Source organism: Dermochelys coriacea, chromosome 1, assembly GCF_009764565.3.
Source record: "Dermochelys coriacea isolate rDerCor1 chromosome 1, rDerCor1.pri.v4, whole genome shotgun sequence".
Taxonomy (NCBI): Eukaryota; Metazoa; Chordata; order Testudines; family Dermochelyidae; genus Dermochelys; species Dermochelys coriacea.
Genome location: NC_050068.2, coordinates 3382264 through 3407365, shown reverse-complemented (window position 1 = coordinate 3407365; position 25102 = coordinate 3382264). Strand labels below are relative to the sequence as shown.

The following is a 25102-nucleotide window of genomic DNA, read 5'->3' as shown; positions in this document are numbered from 1 at the left end:
ACCCTGAAACATGAATCTGAGACATGCTACCAATCATTTGATGCCCTCAAATTGTGAGGGTTGATTTTGAATTCAAGTCGAAGAGTTACCTGGCTGAGTGACTGCCTGGTCAAGCTGTAGCTTGGGTCTGCCCTCTCCAGTGCTGTGTGTCTCTTGTCTGGCTGCCTGCCTGCCTCCATAAGCCCAGCTGGCTCTCGGTCGGCCAGTCAGGTCAGATGGGAGATATCAAACCACACCCCCTTCAATACATTGCCCTGGGCCGTCACCGAAACCACTCATGTCAAAGCCAGGCCTTGGGTTTGACCTGCAGTCTCATTGTGATCACTTAGGAAAAAGGATACAGTGTCTATACTCTGAGGCACTGTCTCTGCATCAACCACTTCCCGGACCTGCTAATCAAGGCATGTCGTTCAAACCACAAACAGTTTATTAAACAGAAACAGTCAATAAATAAAGAAAATAAAGAAAAAACAAGGTTAAGGGAAACAAGGAACCCACCTTATGGGCACATGAAATGTCACAAACAGCTGTCTCTGGGACAGAAGAAAAGTTCAGTCTGCTCCTCACTTGTCCCAGGACCCACTCTTGCTGTGCTGGAGCGAGACACCCGCTCTGGCAGTGCCACATGCCCTCGGGCTCTAGGTGGCAGGACCCTTCTCCCCATCATTCTGCCCTCCCATCAGGTTCACATCCCCCCTTCTGTGTCTAGCCTTCAAGGCCATCTTGTCTGGTGATGTCTCCCTGTGTTGGGCCCTCTGCCTATGGCTCCACCTTGCTCTCCTCAGCTGCTCCTTTTGCTTGGCTGCCATTTTACTTGAGGCACAGCTGGCCTCCACTATCCTGGGCTCTGGCCCTACAGCCCCTTGCTGTGGCTCAGCCCTGGTTCCCCATTGGCGCAGCTGGTCGGTGCCAACCCAGCTCCTGGTTCTGGTCTGATCCAGCTGCAGCTCCCGAGCTCTGCCTGAGCTCTGCTTCTCTGCCTCCAGCCCAGCTCTGGTTCTTCTGGCTCAGTGCTGCTTATAGGTATAGCTATAATATAACTATATAAATTAGGGGCAAACGGGAAGTAAATTGGGATTTGAAAATAAGGAAAAAGGAACTTGGATTTAAGATTGCTGGAAGTTCACCCCAATAAACATTGAATTCTTTGCACCTTCAGACTTTGGGTATTGTTGCTCTCTGTTCATGCGAGAAGGACCAGGGAAATGGGAGAGAGAAGGAATAAGCTCTCTAACAGTCCACATTAGCATAAAAGCTGTGAGATGAAAAGCAAATTCAAAATCAAACCTGCAGTATTGATACATGTATCTTGACTGAGTGTTAGCAAATGTTTCAAACAAAACACTGAAAGTGATGGTGTTAAAAATAGCCCAAAACATATGTAGTTTAAAAACAACATTATTGTATTTATTTCTAATAGCATTCAGTGATGGTATTGAATATTAGTCTCTAGAAGGCAACATTTCACCCTTGCTGCCTTTGTTGGAAGTAGAATGCTTCTGCTGGTGGTCATATATCAGCAGTTACCAGAGCAATCTTTTCTGTCATTGGTGGAAAATGTTCACAACACATTTTGTGTTCTAGCCTGTACGCCCTAACATTAAGAAGGTTTTCTAAAAGTTCCTCTTGCATCTTGTTGCACAGTTTTGTTTTTATCAAGTTTATCTGAAAAAAACAGTCTTTCCACTGCAGCATTGCTAAAGTGTAGCAACAGCAATGAAAGAGCAAGCAAGCCAAGTTGACTAAAGTCTTTGTCCCTAGGAGCATCCATATGTTTGAAACCTTCAATCCAAAAGGGCTCTACTTGGTTGTTCTGAGTATGAGGCCAGTGAACTATAAGCAAAACTCTCCCCTGTTGCTCCAACAGTTCAAGGTCTCCACAAAACAGTCACAAAAATGACATATTGGCCAATCTAGGTCATGATGGGCTGAGCACAATACAACTTAGCACTGTAAGGGTGGGTAGGGTTGGGGACTGACAAGCGATGCTGAAAGAGATCAGGTGATGGCAGAGAGAGAATTTAGTGACAGAGAGAGCTTTGTGCAGAGCAGAGCTTTGTGATGGAGTGATAAAATGTTAGGTGTGAGAAACTTCTCACACTGTGAACTTCCACAATGCTGAGAACAGCCAAACTAGAAGATAGCACACTTGGTTACCAGGGAGATCTCCTTTCCCACTCTTGTATGGCAGGTTTAAATTCAGTGGCCCCAGCTGATCACCTTCTAGAGGTGTATTTGCCCACTTTGTCACGAAGCTCTTTGGTTTTGACCCCATAAATGATAGGGTTGAGCATGGGAGGGACAAGGAAGAAGAGGTCAGCCAAGATGATGTGAACATGGGGAGGGATGACCTGACCGAAGCGATGTGTCAGAGTGGTGAAGAGGACGGATATATAAGACGTCAGCATCACACAGATGTGGGCTGTGCAGGTGTTAAGGGCTTTCTGATGGGCTTTCTTGGAGGAGATTCTTAGGAGGGCCCTGGTGATCAGACTGTAGGACACAGCAATGAGCATCAGGTCTGACCCCATGACTAAAGAAGCCATCATCAAGCCATACGTCCTGTTTACAGTGGTGTCCGCACATGACATCTTCACCACAGCTATGTGCTCACAGTGCGTGTGGGGGATAATGCGGTTGGCACAGAATGGCTGCCTGCTTAAAAGCAAGGGCAGGGGAAGTACTATGAGAACAGCTCTTATCAAACCCATCAGCCCTAACATAGCTATGCGTGCATTGGTGAGGATGGTGGCATATCTCAGAGGGTGACATATGGCAACGTAGCGATCAAAGGCCATAGCCATGAGTATGGCTGAGTGCAGAGCAGAAACCGCATGAAGGAAGAACATTTGGGTGAGACAGCCACCCACAGTAATAACTTTTAAATTAAACCAAAATATAAACAGTGCCTTCGGCATGATGGAGGTAGTCGTGCCAATGTCTGTGAGCGCCAGCATGCAGAGCAGCAGGTACATTGGCTTGTGCAGGGTCTGGTCTTTGCCTATGACAAAGAGAATTGTGAAATTTCCCAACATTCCAATAATGTAGAATGTAGACAAAGGGATGGACATCCAGAGGTGCTCAGCTTCCAGGCCAGGGATGCCTGTTAGGATGAATGTTGAAGGGACAGAGTGTGTGAGGTTGATTCCTGCCATGAGGTGATCGATGCATCGATCAGGTTCCGAAATGCTCAAGATGCCTGTAATGATAGGGAAACATAATGAAGTGGGTTACATACTTTATTACAAATAGTACAGTAAATATTTTGTAGTTATTACTAATCTAGAAAGGGAGATGAGCAGTGAGTTGCAAAACATTTACAGATGACAACAAATTATTTAGGTCAGAGTCAAGTCCAGAGATGTCCTTACAGGGAGATCACCAAGCCAGGTGAATGAGCAGCATGATGGCAGATGAACTTGAATGTAGATACCTGCAGCATGTATGCCCATTGGAGGGAAAAACTTGAACTCCTCAAACACCTAACAAAGTTCTAATTTAACTGTATGAACTCAGGACAGGGACCTGGGTGTTATGGTACACAGCTGTGTGAAACCCTTCTCACAGTGCAATCACACACAGAAATTGAACACAATATTAGGATCCAGGAGGAGTACAATGAAGAATCATACAGAAAATACAGTGCCATGAGGTCATTGACTCAATGTTTCACCCTCCTCTAGACTTTTCTATGTAGTACTAGGCACCCGTGTCACAGGATATTGCAGAACTAGAGTGGTTCAGGCAGGGGCAATCAGAAGATTCAAAGACTGAGAAAACTCTCATAGGAGAGAGGTTGAAAAGACTGGGATTGTTACCTTACAATTGAGATGAATTAGAGGGGTTATGAGAAAAGTCTATAAAATACATTCTGGTATAGAATAGATCAAGAATGCGTTCTTCCTGTTTCATAACACAAGATTAAGTGGACATTCAATTAAACAGAAATGTGGCAAATTCAAAAAAGATAAAAAAGGATTTTTCTTTATTCAGTGCCTAACTAGACCAAGGAACTCATTGCCACAAGAGATAATTGAGCTGTGAACTATGTAAAAATCAGGAAAGGGAGGGACATTTGTATGGACAGTAAGACTATCCAGCTGCAATAGTTACAACTAAGTAAATATTTTAGAAAACCTATACACTCACATGTTTCAGGGTAAAAACCAATCACTAGCTGTTCTGCAGCTCCTGAGGCTGTCACTATCAGAGAAGGACACTGGACCAGATGGACTACAGGTCAGATCCACAATGCTGTTCTTATATTGGAAAGGAGCCACACTTCCACTGTGGAAACAGACATTATCATGCTGATCTATGGAAGGGCACAGGGGTCTTGGTATTTAGGGCTACAGGTCTGCATCTCTGTTACTTCCCTTGGTTTTTTTGTTTGTTTGTTTTTGGTGAGACACTTTCTGCAGGCATCCAGTTTTGTCTGAGACAGAAGATACAGTTGTTAACTGACAAGTGTAAGCAGAGACTTGTCAGCCACTCAGCTGCTAACCCTTCCCATTCCTGAAGATAACTGAAATTTGCAGATTACACAAACACTGAGAGATTGTAAAAAATAAAGAGACAGGTCATAGATTCAGAGCAATCTGGACTGGTTGGGAAACTGGTTTGAAGAAACAATGTGTTCTAAAATAGCTGTGTAACCAGAGAGAGGACAATGGACTAGATGGACCATAGTTCTGATCCACGATGCCATTCCTATGTTGGAAAGGAGCTAAGATTCCCCCATGGAAAAAGACATTATCATGCTGGGCTATGAATTTGCGCTTAACAGAATGGGCACAAAGGGCACAAGAGTCTTGGTATTTAGGCTGCACCTGTTACATCCCTTGTGTCTTTTGGTGAGATATTTTCTTGCAGGCACCCAACTTTGTCTGGGGCTATGTTCAGAAAAGAATCACAAGAATTAGTAAAAGATTAGAAAACCTGATTATAGTGATAGACTGAAAGATCTTAATCTGTTTCGTTTAACAAAGATGGTCAAGGGATGACTTGATAACAGTCAATAATTACCTACACGGGAAACCAATATATAATAATATGCTTTTCAGGCTCATATACAGAGGTGTAAGATGTATATGGCTGGATGCTGAAGTTAAAGGAATTCTGACTGGAAATAAGGTGGACATTTTTAAATGGTGAGACTAATTAACCACTGGAACAACTTTCCAAGGGTCTTGGTGGATTCTTCACCACTGAGAATTTTTAAATGAAGGTTGGATGTTTCTCTAAAAGATCTGCTCTAGGAATACTTTTGGGGGTAAATTATACAAGCCTCTGTTAAACAGGCTGGAGGATCACAATGGTCCCTTCTGCCCTTGGAATCGCCGAATATGTCCCCAGGAGTCAGCTGGAGATATTACCCATGCAAGCTCGTGCCTGAGCTTACTGAAGGCAGTTTTTCTATTTGTGACCATGTTGCATTTAGCCCTCTGGAGAGAAAATCTCATCTGACTGTGGCCCCTTGGAAATGTGTATTTCGCAGGCTGAGGGATCCCATGAGGTACTGCATGGATGAATGCGTTAGTGAGAAAAATAATGACTTGAGCCCATAAAATCTCTGGTCTGAGGAATGAATTGACAACCCTCACCATGAATGACTAATGGAGCTGTCTAGTAAATGGTCCCAGAACATCCTGGATTGACCATCTCTGTCCTAGTAGCCCACTGTTTCAGTCAGCTACCAGTGGTTTCTGCACATGGCAGCTGTATTTATCTAGGCCCCCACATGTCCCAAGGTTGCCCGCTCTCATTATATAAAGTGCAAACTTCACAGCTTGTGAGTAGTTTCTGTGTAGCAGCCCTTGAAGCACCATGTACTGTGTACTGGTGTAACAAGAGAAGCCACACAGATGCCAGCCTTTGCATTTGTCACTAGTGTGTGATATATCTAACCAAGAGCTGTGGGGAATATGGGGCAGCTCGGAGGTTGTAGGAGCCAGGGATGACTGGAGAGTATGAAAAAGACACTGGCGACCAGCGTGCCGTTGGAATCGGGGCAGCTTGCGATGGGGAAGGAGGGTACGGACAGGGGGTCAGAGTATGATCAATGCCTCAATGTCTAGTGGGCAGCTGGTATGAAGTGGCATGCCCCAAGTGTCAGTGCAGAGTACAAGTGCAGATTCCTGCACTTAGGATGGAAGAATCCCATGCACCGCTACAGGCTGGGGACCGACTGGTTCAGCAGCAGTTCTGCAGAAAAGGACCTGGGGATTACAGTGGTCAAGATGCTGGATATGAGTCAGCAATGTGCCCTGTTGCCAAAAGACCAACAACATATTGGGCTGCATTAGTAGGAGCACTGCCAACAGATTGAGGGAAGTGATTATTCCCCTCTATTTGCCACTGGTGAGGCCACATCTGGAGTATTGTGTCCAGTTTTTGGTCCCCCGCTACAGAAAGGATGTGGACAAATCGGAGAGTCCAACAGAGAGCAATGAAAATGATTAGCGGCCGGGAGCACATGACTTATGAGGAGAGGCTGAAGGATCTGGTTTTATTTAGTTTGCAGAAGAGAGGAGTGAGGGGGAATTTGATAGCAGCCTTCAACTACCTGAAGGGGGATTCCAAAGAGGATGGAGATCATCTGTTTTCAGTGGTACCAGATGACAGAACAAGGAGCAATGGTCTCAAGTTGCAGTGGGGGAGGTCTAGGTTGGATAGTAGGAAACACTATTTCACTAGGAGGGTGGTAAAGCACTGGAATGGGTTACAGAACGAGGAGTAATGGTCTCAAGTTGCAATGGGGGAGGTTTAGATTGGATATTAGGAAAAACTTTTTCACTAAGAGGGTGGTGAAACACTGGAATGCGTTACCTAGGGAGGTGGTAGAATCTCCTTCCTTAGAGGTTTTTAAGGTCAGGCTTGACAAAGCCCTGGCTGGGATGATTTAACTGGGACTTGGTCCTGCTTTGAGCAGGGGGTTGGACTAGATGACCTTCTGGGGTCCCTTCCAACCCTGATATTCTATGATTCTATGATTCTATGATTCTTAGGGAGGTGGTGGAATCTCCTTCCTTAGAGGTTTTTAAGTCCAGCTTCACAAAGACCTGACTGAGATAATTTAGTTGGGGTGGATCCTGCTTTGCTCATGGGATTCGACTTGATGACCTCCTGAGTTTTCTTCCAACCCTAATATTCTATTATTCTTCTATGATGGGAGATTTAAGCACCAGAGGAGTCAAGTGTGACAAGTTGCCGCCCAAGATGCCACCTGGAACTGGGGTACCACTGTGCCCTCTGATTCACCAGCCTGGGCTCCCTCTCTCAATGTGCTTCTTTCTCAAGATGCAGACCAGCTCCCTGTACTTCACCTTCACCAGCATTCACCAGGGACACACCCAGATGCAGATACTTGAAGGCTTTCTGATTAGCCACTGCATAAACCAACAATAGAGAGATTAGAACCAAAATAACCACCAGTAGCCTAGGACCCAGAGCTCTACGTCCTGTCCTGCCCTGGGCCAGGAAAGCTCACCAGATGGGAGATAAGTTTCTCCAAAGGTCTACCATTTTCCCTATTGGCTCAATGACCTGAATAGGCCCTTCCCACTCAGCTATCTAGACTGAAAGCACCTTGCCTAGTGGGCATTACTCAGGTGTAACTACATTTGAAATACTGATATGAAGACAATATTCATAATTTCAGATAAAAATGGTACACGCATACAAATAGGATAATCATATTCAGAAGATCATAACTTTTCCAATTACATCTTACATGAGCCATCTTGCATAAAATATATCATAATTATGCTATGATCATATCAAAATAACATCACGATGAAGAATATGGCGTGCAGTGTCACACAAAAAACAATGGCTCTTTCCACTGGGGAAAGCCTGAAGTTATATAACAAAAAAAAATAATTGGAAACAAAACTGAATAAAGGTTGTGACACTCAGGCTGCAGTTCTGTGCCTTGCCAGGACAAAGAGAACCTGAGACTCCCCACCCCCACCACAGATACATACAAATGCACCCAGAGCCAAGAAATGTCCCAACACTGTCCTTGGATTAACAATCAAAAATTATTTCAGCAGCGCTGCCTGCCTGTCCATATACAGTCCGCTGTCAAGGCCCACCACCCCCACAGGTGTGTACACCTATCTCCCTGCCCCCAAAACCCACTTGGCTCTGTATACCCCACTCCCATAACCCCCATCAGTGCCTGCCTGCCCATGTAGGTCCCCCATCCTCACAATCTCCACCCTGCCACACAGTTATACCCCTCACCCAGGACCAAAACCAGGTACCAGATCCCACGGCAAGAGCTCACAGAAATATCTCCTCAGACTAGGTTAAATTCAGTGTCTGACTGCACCAGGGAAAAGGGGGAGATCAGATTGAACTGCCTCTCAGTGGGCATAGGGAATCCCAGCAGCTGTTTGGCCTGTGTAGGGAAGGAGATAGGGACAGACTCAGCAGGAGGGAAAGAGGACATGAAGACTAAAAGGAGCCAGTATGAGAAACTCTTCCGCAAAATGACACAAAGCTTTAATGTACTTCAGCCCATTAGAAACCTGGACGCTCCTTCCTGAGGCTGCTCTTCTGTGTTGGTAATTGCTGACATTGCCACGAGGCTGTAGTGGGGTTGCTCACAGGAGGAGGGATGGTCTGGATGTGGGAAGGTGACAGAGACAATCTATTACAGTTTGCTCCACATTGTGTTACAGTTTGAGACACCACCACTGCCCCAGGAGGCCTTGTTACATCTCTTTGGTCTGTGCATTAGGCAGGATATTCATTCCCTATTTCACCCAGATTCAAGATTATGTGCCACTGTGATCTGGATACTGCACAAACTCTCATCCCCTAAACACACACACTGTGTGTTCCTAGACCTTCCCTGGTGAGATTTCCAACTTAGCATGGTTTCCTTTCCCCCAGAATCATACTTTTATTTTTCTTTCCTTTTAGTGAGTCTTGTCCTCTCCAGCATCAGAGATGTAGGGGCACAGAGAGAGCAGACCCCTCTCCCACCTTCAAAAAACTGTTATCCTGATTCATTTAAGCCTCTAAGCATATAAGTTTGAGGTTTCAGCAACTTTCCAGTCAGTTCTTCTTCGGTCAAAATGTACTCTCCCATCCTTAGTGGCCACAGGACCACTCCAGCTGAAGTCACTGTTGGCTCAAGTCGGGTGTAAACTAGACCATGTACATCAAACCCTACATGTGGATTTAGAGTGTATCATAGAAGATTAGGGTTGGAAAAGACCTCAGGAGGTCATCCAGTCCAACCCCTGCTAAAAACAGGACCAATCCCAACTTAATTATCCCAGCCAGGGTTTTGTCAAGCCAGGCCATAAAAACCTCTAAAGATGGAGAGTCCAACACCTCCCTAGATAACATATTCCAGTGCTTCACCACCCTGCTAGTGAAATAGTGTTTTCGAATATCCAAACTAGACCTCTCCCACTGCAACTGGAGACCATTGTCCCTTGTTCTATCATCTGCCAACTCTGAGAACAGCTGAGCTCCATCCTCTTTGGAACCCCCCTTCAGGTATTTGAAGGCTGCTATCAAATCCCTCCCTCACTCTTCTCTTCTGCAGACTAAATAACACCAGTTCCATCAGCCTCTCCTCATAAGTCATTTGCCCCAGGCCGCTAATCATTTTCATTGCTCTCTGTTGGACTCTCCGATTTGTCCACATCCTTTCTGTAGCGGGGGACCAAAAACTGGACACAATACTCCATATGTGGCCTCACCAATAGTGAATAGAGGGGAATGATCAAATCCCTCGATCTGCTGGCAATGCTTCTACTAATGCAGCCCAATATGCTGTTAGCCTTCTTGGCAACAAGGGCACATGGCTAACTCATATCCAGCTTCTTGTCTACTGTAATTCCCAGGTCCTTTTCTGCAGAACTGCTGCTTAGCCAGTCGGTCTCCAGCCTGTTGCAGTGAATGGGATTCTTCCTTCCTAAGGGCAGGACTCTGCACTTGTCCTTGTTGAACCTCATCAGATTTCTTTTGGCCCAATCCTCCAATTTCTCTAGGTCACTCTAATATTTGTCTAAAATTTACAATTTAGCAAATCCAAATTTACAAGGTAAATCCCTTGTTTTTTCTGACAATACTAAACAGGTCAAGTCACTGTGCTGCTGAATTCCTACCCAGATGGTTCTTGACTTTAACCCTGAAACCCTTCCCGCGCCCTTAGCACTAACTTTAATGCAGAAACAGGTGACTCACCACAATCCTGTTGAGCAGAGAGAGGAAATCTCCTTACAGCGACAGGAAGGCAGACCCCTGACAGTCAGCATATGAATCTCACATGTCTGACACTCAGTGTGCTGGACAGCAAACTTTATGATTCCCCTATCCAGTCCCCACAGACTCTCAGGTTGGCCAGGAGTCCCAGACAATTCCCTTGGCTCTGTGAGCAGTGGGAAGAGCAGAAAATTGACCCTGAGAGCCTCCCTCGGGAGTGAAGCAATTATTCTCTAAAACCAGAGGCTCAGATCATTAGGGCAAAATGAGTATTGCAGTCTCAATAGAGTGGGCTGTCGCTGCTGAATCCCTGGAGAGAGAATGAAGAGCAAAGTGTTAGATGTACTCATTTATTTATCAGAATTTCTGCGCTTCTGCCCATCATCATCATAGAATCTGAGCATCTCCTCCTCCTCTTCCAGAATGATGAGTCCTGCTCTGAATCTCTGAGAACAAGACATGCACATGGAAAGGCTCTCACACATCCATGTTTCAAACACAGATTAATAGGCACTCTGATTTGATAACTTCTCTCTGACAATGGGCAACATAGATTGCCCCTCCTTAGTCATAAACCCCCATAGTGCAGTATCGTGTCATGGGCAGGAGCAGCTACCTGAGCCCCCTTCAATGATGAGCATGTGCCTTGAAGCCTGTGCACTGCTAGAGTAATTGCACAGGCTGTAATTAGAACAGGGAGGGTGGAAGGAGATGTTCAGTGTGAGTTAGGTGCCCAATGTCCATCCACATTCAGTGGGACTCAGCTTGTTAAAGGCATAAAGGCAGTAGGCACCAATTATATTCTTGATGTTCACAATATCCTCTATCCTCTGGCTAAGAGTTCCACAGGATAGGTCCAAAGGATCGGTCTATCAAGGTGTATTAATCAGGATGGACTGGGATAGAGTCTGTAGCCTTTCTTTGCCAGAAGCTGTGAATGGGTGACAGGGGATGGATCACTTGTTGATTGCTTGTTCAGTTCATTCCCTCTGAAGCACCTGGCATTCGTCGCTGTAAGAAAACAGGATATGGGGCTAGATGGACCTTTGATCTGACCCAGTATGGCCATTCTTATGACTAAGAGGGATATGATATAGATCTATAAAACTGTGACAGGTGTGTGGAAAATGAATATAGAAGTGGGTTTTTTTTTATTCCTTCACATAACAAAAGAACTAGGGGTCACCCAATGAAGTTAATAGGGAGCAGGTTTAAAACATACTGTCATAACCATAAGAGTAGCCTAAAATTTCTCCTTACCTGTAAGGGGTTAAAAAGCTCAAATGACCAGGTTGACACCTGATCAGAAGAACCAATGGGGACAAAAGATACTTTCAAATCTGGGGCAGTGGGGAGGAGGCTTTGTTTTGGGTTCTTTGTCTGTGTGTCCATTCGCTCTTGGGACTAAGAGGGACCAGACACCAATCCATGTTCTCCAAATCTTTCTGAACAAGTCTCTCATATTTCAAACTTATAAGTAACAGCCAGGAAAGGCATATTAGTTTACCTTTGTTTTCTCAACTTGTGAATTTTCCCTTTGCTGAAGGGAGGTTTATCCCTGATTTGTTGTAACTTTGAAACTAAGGCTAGAGGGGGTTCCTCTGTGCTCTTTGAATTTTCTACTACTCTGTAAGGTTAACTACCAGCCTGAGTTTATAGAGGTGATTCGTTTACCTTTTAATCTTTAAATAAAATTCTTCTTTTTAAGAACTTGACTGATTTTTCCATTGTTCTAAGACCCAGGGATTTGGGATTTGTAGTCCCTTTGTAACCAACTGGTGAAGATATATGCTCAAACCTTCCACAGGAAAGGGGGTGTAGGCTTGGGGGAATATTTTAGGGGACTAGGACTCCAAGTGGTCCTTTCCCTGATTGTTTGTTTGTTAAATCACTTGGTGGTGGCAGAGATCCCAAAGCAAGAAAGGAATACGTGCCTTGGGGAAGTTTTAACCTAAGCTTTTAAGAATAAGCAGATCCCCACATCTGTACCCCAGAGGTACAGGGGCTGTCTCAGACAGTAATATAATGTGGACCAAACTGTAGCACTTTTTCTCTGACACCATCTCCCATCCGGACCATTCCTTCTCCCGAGAGCAGCCCCTCTATAGCCTTGTGACATCTGCAATTGCCAGCATGGAAAAGCAGCTTCAGGAAGGTTTGTCTGGGTTTCTAACTGGCCGCAATACATTAAAGCTCTGTGTAATTTGGCCAGATGATGGTACAATTCTACCCCCAAGTGTTATATTACTGAACTGTGCTCATTCCCAGCAGAACACTCCATTCTCCATATGCATTACACCTAATTGTCTACTTCTTGAAACATTGGGTCTGCTCCTCCATGGCCATTGAAGGTGCACATCCAAATATTTTTCCCGGACAAGCAATTCTTTAGCTTAATTATTTTCCAATTTACTCCAGGGAAACCACGTTCATTGCCATCACATTCCAAAGTAATACGGTAACTATTGCATAGTACATATTACATACATACACAGCCACACAGGTCAGGGATGTTATTTGTCACGTGGATGGGTATATTTTTGTGAGTGTGGATACATATGGGCTGACTTCATGAGTTTAAGATGAAGGCCATCATCCCGCCCAGGCATCCCTCATGACATTCATTAACATTGCTAGTTGAGTATGTTGTAACCCCTTACACACCTCCTCCTAGGTTAGCCTTCTGAAGACATACCCCATCCACGTCAGGGAGATCTCCTGTCCATTGCATTAACCACAGGTTTACCTCAGCTGCCCTTTTCCACCCTGTTGTGATGGCAGACAGCTGCTGTGCCAATAGTTCATTGATTTGCTGCTGCAATTTCACATTTTTACACAGCTGTATATAGATTAGATTTGTATATAGTTGGGGGCAATTAAGTTCCAGTAGAAACCCTTATGTTCTTTTAGCAAATTTGACTAAATTGTTCATAGTCAATTATTTAAATTAGATTTTTTTGCTAGGATTATTTACAGACATTCCTTTGTAAAAGGGCCCATTTTGCCTTTAGAATGGCTGCAAAGAAACCAAGATTTTTTTTTCCTATAACACTTTTTTAAACATTTTTACAATTTTAAACTGTTTAATTCCCTCCAGCCTCTGCAGAGTTAACTTATCACACTCTTTCCTTAAATCACTTGCTTATCTCCCAAAATGACACGTTCATCAAGTCAGATTTTACCATTCCAAGCATTGTGCCAGGGATCTGAATTTCCCATGCCTGTACTTACTGCTTCCCTTACTCCTGCCACTATGCCCCTCAGGGTTCCCAACCTGTTTTCCAATCTTTTTATCTGTTAGCTGCCCGCTTGTCTGGGCCCAATCCTGCTTTCCTTGCTGAACCATCCCTTCCATGGACACAGGCATTGTTCCACTATCAGTTTAGCAAAGAGGGTTGGCTCCTTAACTAGCGCCCACTCCTCCTGGCCCTTTCCTTAAACATTTTTTTTAAACTGTGAAATTATTACAATATCACTCACAGCAGTTCCCATGGCCCCCAGACTGCACTCTAGGCATGACAAACAATCAGAGTCATACTCTCCAGAGCCCAAATTAGGTCCCCAGGCACCTGTTACAAAAGCACAGGGAAGAGACTGTAGCTCGAAAAAAAAGATCCAGATGTAGCAGTTGTTTGATACCTTTACCGCTGTGTTCTCGCCCCAGCAGGGCACACCTAACTAGAATACCACCATACTGAAATGGCCCCAGGGAAACCAATCAGGCAAACTCCATGGCTGCATCCCCCACAAAATATGGGATACCTTGTGAGATGAACTCCAGGTCATTTTGGCCTTGGGAGTGAAGGAATCACAGAGTAAGTGGAGAAACCCATGGTACTAGTTCTGACGCAGGATAGAAAAAATGATTCATGCATTGATTTTGGAAAGTTCAACACAGTATTGAAATTTCACACTTATTGATGCAGAGAATAGAAGACCTATTAGAAGAGTTCAGAGCTGATATAGATAGATAGATCTATATTTATCTCTCTCTATATATATATCCACTTTAGACCTCACAAAGGTGTTAGGTGAGAAAAGTTAAACATGAAGCAGTTATGCCAACCGAACCAAAGTCAGGCCAAGAAAGGCTGCTGGGAAAGTCTCTGAAAGTAGGATGACAAAATACTTGTTTAATGTACAGAGAGTGAGAAAAAGGGGAGGCCTGCTGCATTCCTGCATTATCATACCAGATGTTCTGAGAATGAGATGGAGACACACTGTCTCCACTCCCTGTTTTTGTTTCATGTATGTTTTAACTTCTCATCTCCGGTTTGACAACTGGATTGATAAGAAAGTTGGGGAGGCATAACAACTTGCAAAAAGCTATATACAATAGGAGATAGGTATGCATGCATGATAAAGGACATTTAACAAGCAAAGGGGGAGGGGGGGTTTGGGGCTATTTCATGAATAATTTGTGAAGCGACAGACCTGTCTATAAGAACCTATTAGTTTTGCCTAGGAGCAAGCTGGTTCTCTTTGGAGATGGGCTGCTCTCTATTGTTGTGTGCACTCTTCAATAAAGAGCTTTGTGTTCGGACCTTGCTGGTGTTGCCTGTCTCTCTGCGATCAGACAAAGAACCGCGCCATCTGGGGTTCGAGTCCCCGACAAAGGGATACTGGCAAGGACCTTTGATGTCAGAATCCTGACAGAAAAAAGCCTTTTCCATTCCCTTCGACTTGCATCAATTCAGTATCCATAGGGTGGCAATGAATTTCGGAGGCTAATGGACTGAATATTACAACTGCCTGGGCGGTATGCTGCTATGATCAATTGAAAATGGGTTTTAGAAATATTTACAAGACTCAGTTTGCCCTCACAATGTGAACCCCTGTTATCAGGGAATTTCTTCCATCTCAGGGGAAGATCTCAAGCTGTAGTTCTCCAGCGTCTATTTTTTTGCTTCTCCCAGTGGCCAGCGAGCTGAGGGAATTGTCTGGGAATACTGGCCAACTTGAGAGTCTGTAGGGAATGTACAAGGGAATCATAAAGCTCACAGTCCAGCACAGTGAGCATCAGATGTGAGAGATTCATGCACTGATTTTCAGGATTCTGCCTTCCTGTTTCCATAAGGAGATTTCCTCTCTCTGCTGAGCGAGATTTTGGTGAGTCACCTGTTTCTGCATTAAAGTTAATGCTAAGGGCTCAGGAAGCATTCAAGGGTCCAATTCAAGAACCATCTGCACAAGAATTCAGAATATGGAAACTTGGACTATTTAGTACTGTCAGAAAATGCAGTGATTTACCAAGTCAAATTGGAACTGCAATTGTATTGGAAATAGTTTAGACTTTCTGTGTCCTTCTATCTGTCTCAGGAGGTTCCTGTTTGGGTTTTTGTGGATTTTCCTCTAGTTCGCTCAGGTTTTCCAATTCAGCAACTTCACTGCTCTGTTAGGAAGTGCAGCCAAGGCCTCTGAAGTGAGGATCCCTGTTACCAGAGCGTTAACAAGAAGAATGGGCCACACACTGGCCAAATTCTGCTCTCATATTCGCTCTTCAGTGCGTCACTCCAAATTGACACTGGCCTCCCTGAAAGGAAAACCAGGGCCCACGTTTATTGGAATCCCCAACTTTAATGGTGGGGCTCAGAATGGACTATAAACTGGGAATTTCCTTCAGATTCTTTCAGCACTTTAACAAAATAGGCCCTCTGTAGCAAGAACAGAAGCCGTAATTTTCACAGCTCAGAGCAGAAAGTTAAACAGATTAAAGGGTGAAATATTGACCCCAATGAGATCACCATAAATGTACATGTAGGGACTTACATAAATGGCCTGATTTACAACAGCCATGAGCCTCCAGCGACTTCAAATTGAGTCGTCCCGTGGCCTCTAACAATGGGTGAGCTAATTTGGACCAAAGAAAAACTGACAGGAGAGTTGCTGAAATCTCAAACCCACAGGCTTAGAAGTTCAGAACAATTAGAATTACAATTCTTTTGTGGGGCGGGGGAGGGATCTGTTCTCTCCATGCCCTGGCATCTCTGGTTCTGGAGAGGATGAGAAAAACCAGTAAAAAGAAAAGCACATTTCTGTTTTCGAACAAACCAGCTGAGGTTGGAAATCTCACTGGGGGAGTTCCAGGAACGCAGTGTGTGCCTGTGCTGGGGGATGGAAGGGACATGCAGTATCCAGATTACAGTGGGATGGAGTCCCAATGCTGGATGAAATAGAGATTGCACATCCCACCTAATGCACAGATCAGAGAGTCATGACGAGACCTCCTGGGATAGGGGGGTATCTCAGACTGTAACGGCACTTGGATCACACTGCAGCAGATTGCTTTTGATGCCATCCCACAAACCAACCATCCCTCCTCCTGTGAAGAACCTCACCACAGTGTTGTGGTGACATCAGCAACTGCCAACATGGAAAAGCAGCCTCAGGAAGCAGTGTCTGGGTTTCTAGTGGGGCACATTACGTTAAAGCTTTGTGTTGCTTAGAGGAAGAGTTATTCACGCTGGCTCCTTTTAGTCTCCACGCCCTCTCTCCCTTCTGCCAGGTCTGTCCCTCTCCCCTTCCCTGCACAGGCAGAGCTGTTGTTGAGGTTCCTTTCACCCACAAAAGGCTGTTCAGGCTAATCTCCTGCTTTTCCCCGGTGCAGGCAGACACTGAGTTTAACCTTGTCTGAGGAGGTGTTTCTGTAGGTGTGGGGTCTGACACATAGTTTTGGTCCTGGGTGACGGGTATCATGGTGTGATCGGGCTGGAAGTTGTGAGGGTGGGCAACCTACATGGACAAGTAGCCAGCACTGGGGGTTCTGGGACCTGGAGTGGGGTGTCCATGGGCAGGTGGGGAGCACTGAGGGCAATGGAGGCAGGGAGGGACATTTTTTGGCCTAGAGTGTGTTGGGGGGGGCAGGGTTGTCAGAATCTTTTTGTCCTGCCAAACCACAGAACCTTTACTCAGTTTTGTTTCCAATGGTTGTTGTTGAATATTAATTAGGTAAATTCACTGGTGAAATGCCTGATCTTTGCTCATCAGTTGAATCAATTCCCCATCATACTCTGATCCTGCTGCCCGTATTCTCCTTCCCCATCCCAGGCTGTCCTGACTCCAACAGCACGCTCATCTCCAGTGTCTTCTCCATGGCCTCCAGTCATTCCTCGCTCCCACAACCTCCAAGTCACCTCTCACTCCTCACAACTCTTCCTCTTCAGGGGTGAGGTGCATCCTGTCACACCTTCTCCCTTGGCTGCAGAGTAATCAGTGACTGTGTCTCACTGGTGAGAAATACCAGGAGTGGTAAATGCCAAGGCAGGCATCTGGGCAGCTTCTCTTGTTACACCCATGCACACCGCAGGGTGCTTCAAGGACTGCTACACAGGAACAACTTGGAACCTGCGAGGCATGCACATTATATAATGAGAGCAGCAACTCTGGGAAATATGGGGTCTAGATAAGTACAGCTGCCATGTGCAGGAATCCCTGGTATCCTTGCAATAAAGCCGGTTGCCAATTGTGTCCACATATCTATTCAGGGGACACCATCATAGGGCCTAATCACATCAGCCACACTATCAGAGGCTCGTTCACCTGCGCATCTACCAATGTGATATATGCCATCATGTGCCAGCAATGCCCCTCTGCCATGTACATTGGCCAAACTGGACAGTCTCTACGTAAAAGAATGAATGGAAACAAATCAGACGTCAAGAATTATAACATTCAAAAACCAGTTGGAGAACACTTCAATCTCTCTGATCACTCGATCACAGACCTGAGGGTGGCTATCCTTCAACAAAAAAACTTCAAAAACAGATTCCAATGAGAGACTGCTGAATTGGAATTAATTTGCAAACTGGATACAATTAACCTAGGCTTGAATAGAGACTGGGAGTGGATGGGTCATTACACAAAGTAAAACTATTTCCTCATGTTTATCCCCTCCCCACTGTTCCTCAGAAGTTCTTGTCAACTGCTGGAAATGGCCCACCTTGATTATCACTACAAAAGGTTTTGTTCCTCCCTCCGCTCTCCTGCTGGTAATAGCTCATCTTAAGTGATTACTCTCCTTACAGTGTGTATGATAAAACCCATTGTTTCATGTTCTCTGTGTATATAAATCTTCCCACTGTATTTTCCACTGGATCCATCCGATGAAGTGAGCTGTAGCTCACAAAAGCTTATGCTCAAATAAATTTGTTAGTCTCTAAGGTGCCACAAGTCCTCCTTTTCTTTTTGCGAATACAGACTAACACGGCTGCTGCTCTGAAACCTGGTAGCTGACTGAAAGTGTGTACCATTGGGACGTAGACGGTAAAGAACAGATGGTCTAGTATCATTAGCCAGACGACTCTGTTAGTCAATAATAGCAAGGGTTGTACATTTATAACACAGTGCCGAGATTTCGTGGCTCAAGTCATTATTTTCCTCACCTAAAATGTTCATCCATATAATGCCTCACAGGATCCCTCGGACTCGTGAAACACACCTGTAGCATAATGCTTCGAAGGCGCCACAGTCACATGAGAATTTCTCCCCATGGGCTAAATTCAAAATGGTCACGAATAGAAAAAATGCCTCCAGCTGACTTCTGGAGACAGGTTTGGAGATCTCAAGGTCAGAACAGACCATTGTGATCATCTTGTCTGTATAACACAGGCTTGTATAATATACCCTCAAAATTATTCCTAGGGTAGATCTTTTAGAGAAACATCCAACCTTGATTTAAATTTTCTTAGGCCTGGTTCACACTAGGGTGTGGGGGGATTGATCTAAGTTACGCAACTTCAGCTACGTGAATAATGTAGCTGAAGTCGATATACTTAGATTGACTTACCATGGAGTCTCCACTGCGGTGAGTCGACTGCTGCCGCTCCCACGTCAACTCTGCCTGTGCCTCTCGCTGAGCTGGAATACAGGAGTTCATGGGAGAAATCTCGGGGGTTGATTTATCATGTCTAGACTAGACGCGATAAATCGACCCCTGCCGTATCGATTGCTGCCTGCCGATCCGGCGGGTAGTGAAGACATAGCCTCAGTGATGAAGAATCCTCCAAGACCCTTGGTAAATTGTTTCAGTGGTTAATTACTCTCACCCTTTAACAAAATGTATACTTTATTTCAAGTGAGAATTTTTTTAACTTTGACTTCAAGACATTGGATCATTTTACACCTCTATATGCTAGTCTGAAAGGACTATTATTAAATATTTTTCCCCGTACAGGTACTTACAGACTGTTATCAAGCCACACCTTGACTATCTTTGTTACACGGAATAGGTTGGTTTCAGAGTAGCAGCCGTGTTAGTCTGTATTCGCAAAAAGAAAAGGAGTACTTGTGGCACCTTAGAGACTAACAAATTTATTAGAGCATAAGCTTTCGTGAGCTACAGCTCACTTCATTGGATGCATTTGGTGGAAAAAACAGAGGAGAGATTTATATACACACACAGAGAACATGAAACAATGGGTTTATCATTACATTATATTACAGTGTGTATGATAAACCCATTGTTTCATGTTCTCTGTGTGTGTGTATATAAATCTCTCCTCTGTTTTTTCCACCAAATGCATCCGATGAAGTGAGCTGTAGCTCATGAAAGCTTATGCTCTAATAAATTTGTTAGTCTCTAAGGTGCCACAAGTACTCCTTTTCTTTTTACGAAATAGATTGAGATCTTTGAGTCTATAACTAGAAGGCAGGTTTTCTAATATTTTACTAATTCTTGTGATTCTTCTCTGAATCCTCTTCTCTGAATCCTCCATATTTAATCCTGAACACCAGAACTGGACACAGAATTCCAGCAGCAGTTGCACCAGTGCCAAATACAGAGGTAAAATAACTGCGCTCCCTGTCCTTGAGATTCTCCTGTTTATCATCCCAGGATCACATTGGCTGTTTTGGCCACAGGGTCACACTGGGAGCTCATGATTAGCTAATTATCCCTTCACACCCAAAAATCTTCCTTCAGAATTATTTGGCTTCCCACAATGTGTAAGCATCACCTACATTCTTTGTTCCTAGATGTATATATCTACATAGCTATATTAGAAAATATATTGTTTGCTTTGACCTAATTTACCAACCAATCCAGATTGCGCTGAATCAGTGACCTGTCCTCTTCATTATTTACTCCCTCCATTGCTGAATCATTTGCAAACATCACCAATATTCAGGCATGAGAAGAGCTAGCAGCTGAGTTGCTTATACGTGTCTCTGCTTGTCAGTTAACAACTGTAACTTATATCTCCGACAAAGCTGGATGCCAGGAAGAAAGTGTCTCACCAAAAGAAACAGGGGAAGTAATCGAGGTGCAGGCCTGTAGCCCTAAATATCAAGATCCTTGTGCCCTTCATGTCCATTCTGTTGAACACAAAGTCATAGCCCAGCATGATAATGTCTGTTTCCATGGTGGACGCTTGGCTCCTTTCCCACATAGGCATGACCTCGTGGGTCAGACCTTAGGTCGATCTAGTTCAGTTTCTTCTCTCCAACAGGGACAGACCCAGGTGCTGCAGAAGAAGGTGTAAAAAACCCAGCAGCAAGTGGATGGGGACAGTAACTTGACCATCTTGAGGCGTCACCGTAATGCATAACAGTTAGAGATTGGTTTGTGTCCTGAAACACCTGGATATGTATGCTTTCCAAAATATTTATTTAGCTGTAACTAATGTAACTGGATACTCACTATCCATGTAAATGTCCAAATCCTTCCTGATTCTTGCTTATCTCATGGCCTAAACTACCACTTGTGATATGGAGTTCCTCAATCTACTTTGGCATTGAGTGAAGCAAGCATTCTTTATTTATCTGTTTTGATTTTGCCACATTTCTGTTTAATTGAATGTCCACTTGATCTTGTGGTATGAGACACCAAGAACACATTCTCAATCTGCCCTCTACCAGGCAGTATTTTACAGACTTTTCTCATGTCCCCTCTTATTCATCTCCTTTGTAAAGGTAACAATCCCAATCTTTTCAACCTCTCTCCATATCAGAGTTTTCCCAGGCCCTTGATCATTCTTGTTGCTCTTCCCTGAACCCCTCTAGCTCTGCAATATCCTGTGTGCCCAGTACGACACAGAGGAGTCTAGAGGAAGGTGAAACATTGACTGACTGATCTCATGGCATTGTATTTTTTGTAGGATTCGCCATCCCACTCCTCCTGGATCTCAACGTTTTGCTTAGTTTCTGTCCCTGCTTGCACTGTGATCAGGGTTTCCCAGAGGTGTGTACCATGATGCCCAGCTCCCTGTCCTGAGTTCACAGATTTAAATTAGAACCTCATAATGTGTTTGAGGAGTTCAAGCTTTTCCCTCCAATAGGCATAAACATTGCAGTTAGTAATATCAATGTTTATCTGCAATCATGTTGCCCATTCACTTGGCTTCGTTAGCACCCTCTGCGGACTTCTCTGGACTTGAATATAACTAAAATAATTTCTATAAATGTCCCCACCTACTTCTCACCCCCCATTTCTAGACTGTTAATACAGTAACTATAAATGTTTTACCATACTATTTATTTTAACATGTGTAACTGTGCTTCACTGTCTTGACAGGCACCTTGAACATTTCTGGGCCCGATCAACACATTGAAAACTTCATGGCAGTTTTCAACCTCACCCCCTCTGGTCCTTCAACATTCCTCCTAACTGGCATCTCTGGCCTGGAAGCTGCTCACATCTGGATTTCCATCCCTTTCGCTATGTTCTACATTATGGGCCTGTTAGAAAATATTACACTTCTGTTTGTTGTAAGCAAAGAGCAGACCCTGCACAAGCCAATGTACCTGCTACTCTGCATGCTGGCACTCACAGACATCAGCATGTCTACCTCCGTTGTGCCAAAGGCACTGTGCATATTTTGGTTCGATTTGAAAGACATTACTGTGGCTGGCTGCCTCACCCAGACTTTTTTCCTTCACATAGTTGCTGTTATGAACTCAACCGTCCTAGTGGCAATGGCCTTTGATCGCTATGTTGCCATATGTAACCCTCTGAGATACACCACCATCCTCACCAATGCACGAATAGCTAAGTTAGGGTTTGTAGGTTTGATCAAAGCTGTTCTCTTCATTCTGCCCCTGCCCCTGCTCCTGAGCAGGCTGCCATTCTGTGCCAACCGCATTATCCCCCACACGCACTGCGAACCTATAGCTGTGGCGAAGATCTCATGTGGAGATATTACAATCAACAGGATGTACGGCTTGGTGATAGTGTTTGTAGTTGTCGGATTCGACTTGATTCTCATTGCCCTGTCCTATAGTCTGATCATCAGAGTCCTCCTCAGAATCTCCTCCAAGAAAGCCCATCAGAAAGCCCTCAATACCTGCACAGCCCACATCTGTGTGATGCTGATGTCTTATACTCCAGGACTCTTCTCTCCTCTCATGCACCGGTTCGGTCAGGGCATTGCTCCCCACGTTCACATCATCTTGACTGACCTCTATTTCCTCATGCCCCCCATGCTCAACCCTATTATTTATGGGGTCAAAACCAAAGAGCTTCGTGACAAAGTGGGCAAATACACCTGCAGAATGTGATCGCCTGGGACATTGAAATAAAGCCTGTGTTACAAGAGGGGGAAAGACTATCTTCTTGTTAATCAAGGGTGTCTTGTCCCAGTTTGACTGAACTGAGCATTGTGGAGCTTCACAGTCTGAGAAATTCCTCACACTTAATCTCTCATCACTCCATCACCAAGCACTGCTCTCTCCTTTGCTGAATTCCCTCTCTCTGACCATCACCTGACTTCTTTCAGCATCACCTGTCAGTGCCTAACCCCTATTCCCTTCTCACCCAGCTTTTCTGTAACTGTTATATTACCAACTCTTAGCTGCTATTGCAGCTTTCTGATGCAAGGTGGCTTTCCATTAGTCCCTGTGTGAACAGGGTTCTCTCAGAGGTGGCATCTCCAAATGTGCTGCTAATGTGGACAGAATACTGCTGGGGCTTGTCAATTTTCTTTTTAAACCAAATCTGTAGTAGGTGTGTAACGAAAGCTTTCATCTGTTATTTTATGTATAGACAAATGTGTTAATAAAAGAAACCTTTGTTTGGAGAAAGTGATGGCGCTACTTTCAGGTGAGTTGTTAAGTGACTTTGAGCTAATAATGCAGTGAAAATCTGGCAACGCCCACCAGATCCAGAAGGGCCAGAGAAGCAGCTGAAGCTGGGCCAGAGGCAGATCAGCGGTGCTGAGGCAGAGTGGGGAACTGCAGCTGGAGCAGACCAGAACTGGGAGCTGTGTCGGCACAGACCAGCTGCGCCAACGGGGAGCCAGGGATGAGCTACAGCAGGGAACTGCTGGGCCAGATCCAGAATAGAGGATGCCGGCCATGCCACAAGTAACACAGCGGCCGAGAGCAATGAGCAGCTGGGGAGAGCAAGGTGGGTCTGACTCACGGGTGGGGACAGGATTTGAACCCAATGTGAGGGTGGGTGCTGGGAAGAAAGGACCTGCCACCTAAAATCTGTGGGCTCCGCTGCCCTTCTGTACCAGTGGGTGCCACTCGCAGTATCTTATGGATATCTTCATTATACAAACTCCCTCCCCCCTATCTTTACCAGTGGAATAGCTGACACGGTCACTGTTTCAATTATCTTTGCTGGCTTCTGTGGTAACACCCTGATAGGATGTACAAGGGCACAAGAATTGTCCCAGGCTGTCTGCAAATGACTGAAGGCCAAAGGCACACATGATACAAGTAGTGGAAAGTGTATATGGTATGTGTGATAAGTGCTGGTCAGTTATTGTATAATCCTACACCTGTTCTACTTAGCTCATGATGGGGGAAGTTCCTTTGCAAATAAAATCTCTAAAGACGTTACAGGTTTTTCTTTTTTTTAATTGTAGCTGGGATTGTGGTGCCTTGTAGCAGAGGCCTGGTGTGAGGCCTGAGGTCTGGGATAAAATAATCAAAACTTTGCAGTTATAAAGCAAAGTTAAGTGTGAGCAAGAGGCAGGCTCACAGAATCTGCTAAGAACAGGGCTGATATTAAAGAAACAAATACTCCTAAGTCATGTTAGGTATAAGAATATAGACACAAACACATTCAAGAAAGGAAAAGGAGGACTTGTGGCACCTTAAAGACTAACAAATTTATATGAGCATAAGCTTTCGTGAGCAACAGGTCACTTCATCGGATGGATTCAGTGGAAAATACAGTGGGGAGATTTATACACACAGAGAATATGAAACAATGGGTGTTACCATACACACTGTAAAGAGAGTGATCAGGTAAGGTGAGCTATTACCAGCAGGAGAGTGGGGGTGGGGAAGGGAAAAAAAATCTTTTGTAGTGCTAATCAAGGTGGACCATTTCCAGCAGTTCACAAGAATGTCCCAAGGAACAATGGGTGGTGGCGGGGGGAGGGGGGGAAAAACATGGGGAAATAGTTTTACTTTATGTAATGACCCATCCACTCCCAGTCTTTATTCAAGCCTAAGTTAATTGTATCCAGTTTGCAAATTAATTTCAATTCAGCAGTCTCTTGTTGGAGTCTGTTTTTGAAGTTTTTTTGTTGAAGAATAGCCACTCTCAGGTCTGTAATTGAGTGACCAGAGAGATTGAAGTGTTCTCCGACAGGTTTTTGATTATCACCACAAAAGGTTTTCTTCCTTACCTCCCCCCCGACTTCCTGCTGGTAATATCTCATCTTAAGTGATCACTCTCCTTACAGTGTGTATGATAAAACCCATTGTTTCATGTTCTCTGTGTGTGTATAAAAATCTCCCCACTGTATTTTCCACTGAATCCATCTGATGAAGTGAGCTGTAGCTCATGAAAGCTTATGCTCAAATAAATTTGTTAGTTTCTAAGGTGCCACAAGTACTCCTTTTCTTTTTGCAAATACAGACTAACATGGCTGCTACTCTGAAACATTCCAGAAAGGAGGTACTAGAACACCTCTTCACCAAACAC

At 44.5% G+C, this 25102-nt stretch overlaps 2 protein-coding genes across 2 annotated transcripts; one reads left to right on the top strand and one right to left on the bottom strand.

The window, feature by feature from the left end:
• Positions 1-2216: 2216 nt before the first annotated feature.
• Positions 2217-3155, bottom strand: LOC119844923 (putative olfactory receptor 52P1). The gene has a single exon (XM_038376390.1). It carries the CDS (start codon positions 3153-3155, stop codon positions 2217-2219), a length of 939 nt encoding a protein of 312 aa, XP_038232318.1.
• An 18625-nt stretch (positions 3156-21780) lies between these two features.
• LOC119842993 (olfactory receptor 52N4-like) lies at positions 21781-22719 on the top strand. Its single transcript, XM_038371883.1, has one exon. The coding sequence runs from the start codon at positions 21781-21783 to the stop codon at positions 22717-22719; it is 939 nt and encodes a 312-aa protein (XP_038227811.1).
• The last annotated feature ends 2383 nt before the right edge of the window (positions 22720-25102 follow it).

Bases quoted from the DNA above. Each gene is read 5' to 3' on its own strand.
- LOC119842993 (XM_038371883.1), top strand. From the start codon at position 21,781: ATGGCAGTTTTCAACCTCACCCCCTCTGGTCCTTCAACATTCCTCCTA.
- LOC119844923 (XM_038376390.1), bottom strand. From the start codon at position 3,155: ATGGCAGGAATCAACCTCACACACTCTGTCCCTTCAACATTCATCCTA.